General features: G+C 33.5%; 1 protein-coding gene across 1 annotated transcript; it reads right to left on the bottom strand.

Moving 5' to 3' along the window:
* Positions 1 to 4,499: 4,499 nt before the first annotated feature.
* LOC100733946 (olfactory receptor 51L1-like) lies at positions 4,500 to 5,459 on the bottom strand. Its single transcript, XM_003465378.2, has one exon. The coding sequence runs from the start codon at positions 5,457 to 5,459 to the stop codon at positions 4,500 to 4,502; it is 960 nt and encodes a 319-aa protein (XP_003465426.2).
* Positions 5,460 to 7,012: the final 1,553 nt, after the last annotated feature.

The raw sequence follows: 7,012 nt of genomic DNA, 5'->3' as shown, positions 1-7,012 counted from the left end.
AGTGGATTCATACATTTGTGAGCTCAGAAGTTGAATGTTTTGTTAGGAAGTACAGCCTGGTTGGAAGTGTGTCAGTGTGCAGAGAGATAAATACCTGGGCTTAGTTCTTCAAACTTCTGTGCTTCTTTACAGCCAAGAGTTAAATGACAACTTTCCTCTTTTTCTGTTCTGGAGTCAGATAGCTAGGTACTGAATGCACTGGAAATCATTAACCAAATATAACTCCCCTTTTTAAACTATAGGAGCCAAGTATATTGTCTCAACAAAAAGGGGGCATCTAAAACAAATAAAAATAAAAGAGAAATTAATGAAAAAATGAATGTTGAGTAATGACTATAATTAAATACATTAAGAATAGACAATACACCTAGCTAATAGAATTTAAAATTTGTAGTTGTATTTATACAACACAGGAAATATTTTTAATTCTACTTAGCAAAAATAAGTGCCCACAACTTGAACACTGAAGCAAATGGGTTGATATACTGTATGAGGATATATAAAAACCACAAAAAAAGAGTCATTGACTCATTTTGTTGAAAAAATCAGTATGTCAGAAAAATAAATAAACATAGCAGGATATATTATAGTAACCCACTTTGACTTTCCATTATCTCGATTTAAAGCCCTGTATTACTCTCACCATCTTGCTTTTGACTATTCTGTTTTGCTGGATAGTACCAGGTTCAAAAGTTTAGGCAACAGCTGTGAAGATAGTGAGATTCATTATGACGCCCATTCTCTTTGACTTTTATCTACTTTTGAAGACCTACAATGTCTCCAAAGTTTTGGTTTTGTCGGTTTTGTTCTTTACTGTTTTGTTCAATTTTATTATAACTAATGATATGGGCAATTCTATTAGAGATAGCAGTAGGCATTATGGTAACCATTGTTGATCATCTTGTATTATGTTTTTACATTATCTATTATGTCCACCCTTTTGATTTGACCGATTCTGTTCTGTTATGTCACATTTGGTTTTACTCTCTTCCAAAAAAAGTAATAAGAACCGTGGGAGCAATAAAACCCAAAATGGGTAATAGTCATTGTACAAAAGAGAGGAAAAGAAAGTGCTCTAAACGATACAACTGCATGTATATTTAACTGTATAAGATAGAAAATGATATCACTGAGTTTTATTGGATCATTGAACAGAACTGTTTGCAGTATCATTGTTGGAATGTCCACCTTTACAAGCTTTAATTTTGTGACTTGAACAATTATTTCTAGGATGACAATATGTAATCCATTAACTAGTGATTTCCTACTGTTTATTTTTTTCTGTAACTCTGTATAACTTGTACCCTTTCTCTGTTTTTTTTCTCCTTAAATAAAATTTAAAAAAAAAGAAAAAAGAAAAATGTGAAGGACCTCAGTCAAAAGAAATGATCATTATAGAATTCTAGGGAAGAATACTATGTAGCTAAAATTCAAATAAGTCCATGTTTTGATAGATTCAGACAAAAGCATGGTTGTTTTAAAAAGTACATATCAGTTATGAATGTTTTTAAGTGTTCCCTACATTCAGTATAATATCTATCAAATGTTTAGAGTTATTTTAACAGACCATGAAAAAATTAAAATTTGTATAGAACAACAAACTTACTACAGATTGGTTCAACAAAAGGAAAAAGCTAGACACATCACATTCTCTGGCTTCAAAACATATTTTATAGAGATTTCCATGAAAACTGAATGATACCAGTTTTAAAAAATAGATAAATTGACCTATGCGACAGGAGAGAAATCCAGAATCTATGTCTGGACCCTCATCTTTCCACTGTGATTCTGCTCACCTGCTTTGTTTCCTGCTGCCATGAACTCAGCATCTTTGCTCCGCTTTGGCCTACTGAGACTTCTGCCTCTATCCCAGGTGACCACCAACTGAACCCCTGAAATAGTGAGCCAAAGTCTTCTCTCTTTAATTTTGAGATGCATAGTGTTTTGTTCCGTATCACCAAAACTGACTAATACAACCCTCAACACTCTCAGCATTAAATTTGTTATATCTCTAACACTTCCTAACTCCATTTTGCTCCTTATTTACATTTTCATTTCTCTTAATTCCTTGAGAATCTTCTATCTTTCACCTTTGAAAGTTTAATTACAACATGACTCTGATAGACATAGTCTGACTGGTGACATTTGACCTTACTCTACTTTAAGTTTTGTGAACTTCTCTAGTAATGAAAAGTTATCTGTCATTTTATACACTTTCACTTAATACACTTTCAATTAATACACTTTCACTCTTGTCAGAATTCTCAAGACACTGAATGTTTATAGTTAGTTACTCTTATGATAAAATATTGTGCCTAAATTCCACAAGAATTTTAATCCTATTTCATTCTCTTTTTTCTTCCACAATTGTTTTTCCAAAGAATCTGTAGTCTTATTCATTAATTCTTTCCTGTGCAACTTACTGTTACTGATGACTTCAGTTGTGTTTTGGTAGTTCTCAGTGTGCTTCAGCTCAAAGATTTCTATTTAATTTTTAAAAGTTAATTTCTTTCCTATATTAAATTCCTCAGTTCAAACTTTGAAGTATTTCTTTGTGTTTTCTCAAAGTTCTGAATTTTCTCACAGCATTTTTAAATTCTGAGTCTAAGAATTAACCCATACTGATTACAACCTATCAGTGCATGGCAGCCTATATTGAGTGAAAGTCCTGGATGGTTATCGGAAATTTAATAATCTTCCAGGATTTGAAATATTATGAATTAATTTCATTCTTTATTAAATATTCATCTGACTTTGGTTGGGCCCATATTTCTAGAAATTCTAAGCAGGCTACACATTCTGTCTGTACCCACTAGTACTCTCTGACTATTGAGCACTGACTGGGTGCTTTCCATGTTGAGAATTTCTGAAAGTCTCTTGTAAGTGTGCTATCACATCTCATATTAGAGAGAAACCAAAACCCATGTTTATCTATGCACATTGTTGTTATACTGCTGAAAATGAACTGGGGATATATGTAGAGAGAGTAGTTCATGCTCTCTCCTGCATCTTCTTGGGTCTAAAGTAGAACCAGATACCTTGTGCATACATAGTAGCCCAGAGTTAAGCATTGAAAGGTTGTCTTGTCCCTTGGAATTGAAATATATATCCAAATTAGTATCCATTTATTCATTTATTGATTTATTTCACATCATTTACACATTCAGTGTTGTGAGAGACATATTTATAATGAGGAAAAGTGTTAATACCTTCACCTTTAGCCTAACCTTTATAAAAATTAATGTAGAAACTCACTGGTATTTTAAGACTTCTGCAAATATTAGGAGCTGTAAACATTTTTGCATTTTTTGGTTCATTCTTTTATTTCTTTTAAACAATGCAAAGAGGGGAGCTAATTTTTCCTATTTTGTTTGCAAAGGGTATAATACAAGACATGTCTGACTACATACAATCAAATTTCATAGATATTAAAAAAGATCAAACCAAAATTAGGGGGAAATAGGAAAATAGAGGTTTTGTGAAGTTAAGGGGATCAAGTGATAGAGAAAGTGGATTCAGGGGAAGAGAAGAAAGAGTAAAAAGAATTAAGATGTGCTCCTACATGTACTGACACCTCACATGGAATGTAATTATTGTACAGAATCAATTTGTACTAATAAAACTTTAAAAAGTGACTTTTGTTCTTTAAAATTTGACACAAAATTAAAAGCTCTGTTTTATATTTCATACTGTTATACACTTGTAAGTCACTACGTCTCTCAGTGAGCTTCAGTTTTCATATCAACTCCAATGAGTTAAACAATACAGATGAAGACATATGTTACATGGTTACATTTACTTTATAATATCTGCAAATCTTTTTTTTTCAAAATGAAGCCTCAAATTTCTGTAAGATTAGAATTATTTCTAAAAAAAAATTAATTAAACAAAACAGATCCTCTCCAAACAAAGGAAAGTTCTAGAATCTCAAAAACAATCACAATTCTTCAAGGTAGAGAAGATGTTGAATGTAATGTTTAGAAGGTGATTCTGAAGCAGTGTCACGGTTCATCACATCTGTTTATAGTCAAACAGATTTTGATATGAAAATAAAAAACGTTTCCATCCTCAAGAAAGCTGAATTGAACCAATGTAGAAAAAATACAATTAGATAACCAAAAAGCATAAGATTTTATGCTAACTGTTACAGAATGTCAAGGAACAAATAAATATGAAAGTACAGCAAATTAGTTTTGCAAAACCTCATAGATCAGTAACATTGACTGAAGCTTGACAGTAGAAGCAGGAGAAAATAAATGGAAATTATTTCCAACACGTCCCATTACAATGCACTCATGCTTACCCAAATATTATGAAGCAATTGTAAAGTCAGGCTGTCCTGTCCCACTGGAAACAAGATTTCAAAATGCTTTTTTAATTCTATTTTATTGTTACGGAATATTTTGTGACAACTTTTATTCTAACATATCTAGTGCAGATATTTATTCACAATTTAACATCACTTGTTGTAAGAAATATATTATTTTTTGAGGACAAAGCTATGTCACTAGAGACCTAATTTGAGGATGAAGTAGTAGGTGAAATATCCCTTGGCGGATCTGCTTAGTTTTCACACTATAGATGATTGGGTTGAGAACTGGTGGAACCATTAAGTAGATATGAGCCATGAAAATGTGAATGAGTGGAGAGGAATGCTTGGCAAAACGATGGACAATAGATAACCCTATCATAGGCACATACAGAATGAGCACAGCACAGATGTGGGAGGCACACGTGTTGAGTGCCTTCAGTCTCCCCTCACGGGATGTAATTTTTAATACAGAATGAAGAATGAAAGCATACGATATTAAAATGCCCAGAGCATCCAGGCCCCATAGTAGAATAATCACAACCAAACCATATATAACATTAAATTTAGTGTCAGCACAGGCAAGGCGAATCATGTCCTGGTGCAGACAATAGGAATGAGAAAGGACATGGGAGTGACAGAAGCGAAAGAACGCCAGACGAGCAAGAGGTGGAATCATTAGAATAGCACTTCTGAGCAGGGCTGCAATCCCAACCTTGATGATCAGCTTTGGGGTGAGAATGGTAGCATATCGCAGTGGCTGACAGATAGCTACATATCGGTCCAGGGCCATGGCCAAGAGCACAGATGACTCAGTGAAGGAGAAAGTGTGAATCACAAACATCTGGACCACACAGATATTGAACTGAATCTCCCTAGAAATGGACCACAGCACCCTGAAAAGTGTTATCACTGGGGCCAGGGACATACCCAGGTCAGTGAGAGAAAGCATGGCCAGGAAGTAGTACATGGGCTCATGCAGCCTGGGGTCTGTCCGGATAACATGCAGGATGATGCAGTTGCCTGTTATTCCAACAAGGTATAGGAGACAGAAGGGGATGGAAATCCAGTGGTTAAATTCTTCATAGCCAGGAATACCTGTGAAATAGAATGTGGAGGACAGGGTGCTGCTGGAGTTCAAGATTGCCATGGAGATGAATGTTCAACCACAGCCCAATTCCACAGTCACACTCCACTGGTCAAGACATTTGATAAATCCATGATCTGCATCAGGAAATCAGAAACTGATAGATATTAGGAAATAGGGAGAATTATTCAAAAGAGAAGGTGAATGTGAGTTAGGACAGTAAGAAAGAAAGGAAAGTGATTTAAAAATTAATAGTTGAAGAAAAATATATAAATAGAGATTTTGCTGATGAAGAAAAGCATAAAAGTTGGTGACAGGGAAAGTAAAGAATTAGAATGTGTTGTACACACATTATATATTAAAAAGGTACTAGTAAAAAAATCAATCAAAAAAACATCAGTGTTTACTTCTAGGTTCTTAATACACAGTAAGCATTCTGAATTGTTCTTTATTCATTTTATTGCTAGTTATTGTCAGTTACTTATCCCTATTAACCAGGGTCTACACTCCTGCCTCCTTTATGCAAAGCCATTAATCATCCTGTCTAAACATTGGTGACCTTTCAAAGACTGTCCAGATGACATCACACACACACACAAAAACACACACACACACACATACACAAATTCTAGATTAAATATTAATTTGTAATTTTAGTAGAAATTTTCTTGCTGTGGTATTGAACTAATATTAGCCCCTTTTAATTACTCAAGTGATTTAATTTCTTTAACTGTCTCACATTGCTATTTTCTTTAAAGAAACAGAACACTGTGCAAGGAACGTTAACATAATTCAAGAAAGAATTGGACATCACCCTTGTGCTTACTCATCTGTATCCTATTGTATAATTTATGTTATAGGCCTGTTTTTTTTTCTAACAATCAACTGATATCAATTTTTTTTCACCTTGTTATAACAAGAGCTAATTTCATGTTAATATAGACATTACTGATGTAATATATAAATTTTTAAACACAACCTTATAAAATAAAATAAAATATATAATTTAGAGAACCTTAAAGCAATTCTGGCTGTGATCGTCAAAATGAAGAAATGTATTAATATTATATTTCAAACATGATTTGCTTAGAGACCTGTTCTGTCCACCAAAGGAAAAGGGGAAATAAGTCCTAAAAAGCAGGACTTATGGAAAAACTGACACTGACACTACACAATTTTTATACAGAGCAAATGAGAAAAATAATGTCTTTATTTTTCTATGGTCAAGACGAACACCTCTGAAGAAAAAAGTTTAATTGTCCCTTTAAATCCAGTTTGTGCAACGTGTGACAAGTGTCCATGCTTACCTGAATGTTTACAAGATAATTTAATATCCATGAGACAAATTACTCAGGTGACAAGCAAACACACTGGCACTTTTCTGTGTTACAAAATCTCCTTCGACCTTCTGAAACTCTCAAATAGCTATTTCCAGAAGTTTCATCATCGTAAGTCCCATTTAATCAGGGTGCATATTAAACTTTCTGGCAAATAAAAGAGTATGAACAACAAATAAAAACAGTAAAACTCACTCTTTTTTACTGTTTATTTTATCATTAAATTCTGTTTACATAATTTATGATGATGCATGAAACCGTACAGTTTTCTTCTCTCTG

The sequence above is a fragment of the Cavia porcellus genome, unplaced genomic scaffold (genome assembly GCF_034190915.1).
Source record: "Cavia porcellus strain 051 isolate PalLab524CR breed Dunkin Hartley unplaced genomic scaffold, mCavPor4.1 scaffold_9, whole genome shotgun sequence".
NCBI classification, from domain to species: Eukaryota; Metazoa; Chordata; class Mammalia; order Rodentia; family Caviidae; genus Cavia; species Cavia porcellus.
The sequence above is the reverse complement of the archived record's forward strand: the minus strand, read 5'-3'. Positions and strand labels throughout refer to the sequence as shown.

Bases quoted from the DNA above. Each gene is read 5' to 3' on its own strand.
- LOC100733946 (XM_003465378.2), bottom strand. From the start codon at position 5,459: ATGGCAATCTTGAACTCCAGCAGCACCCTGTCCTCCACATTCTATTTC.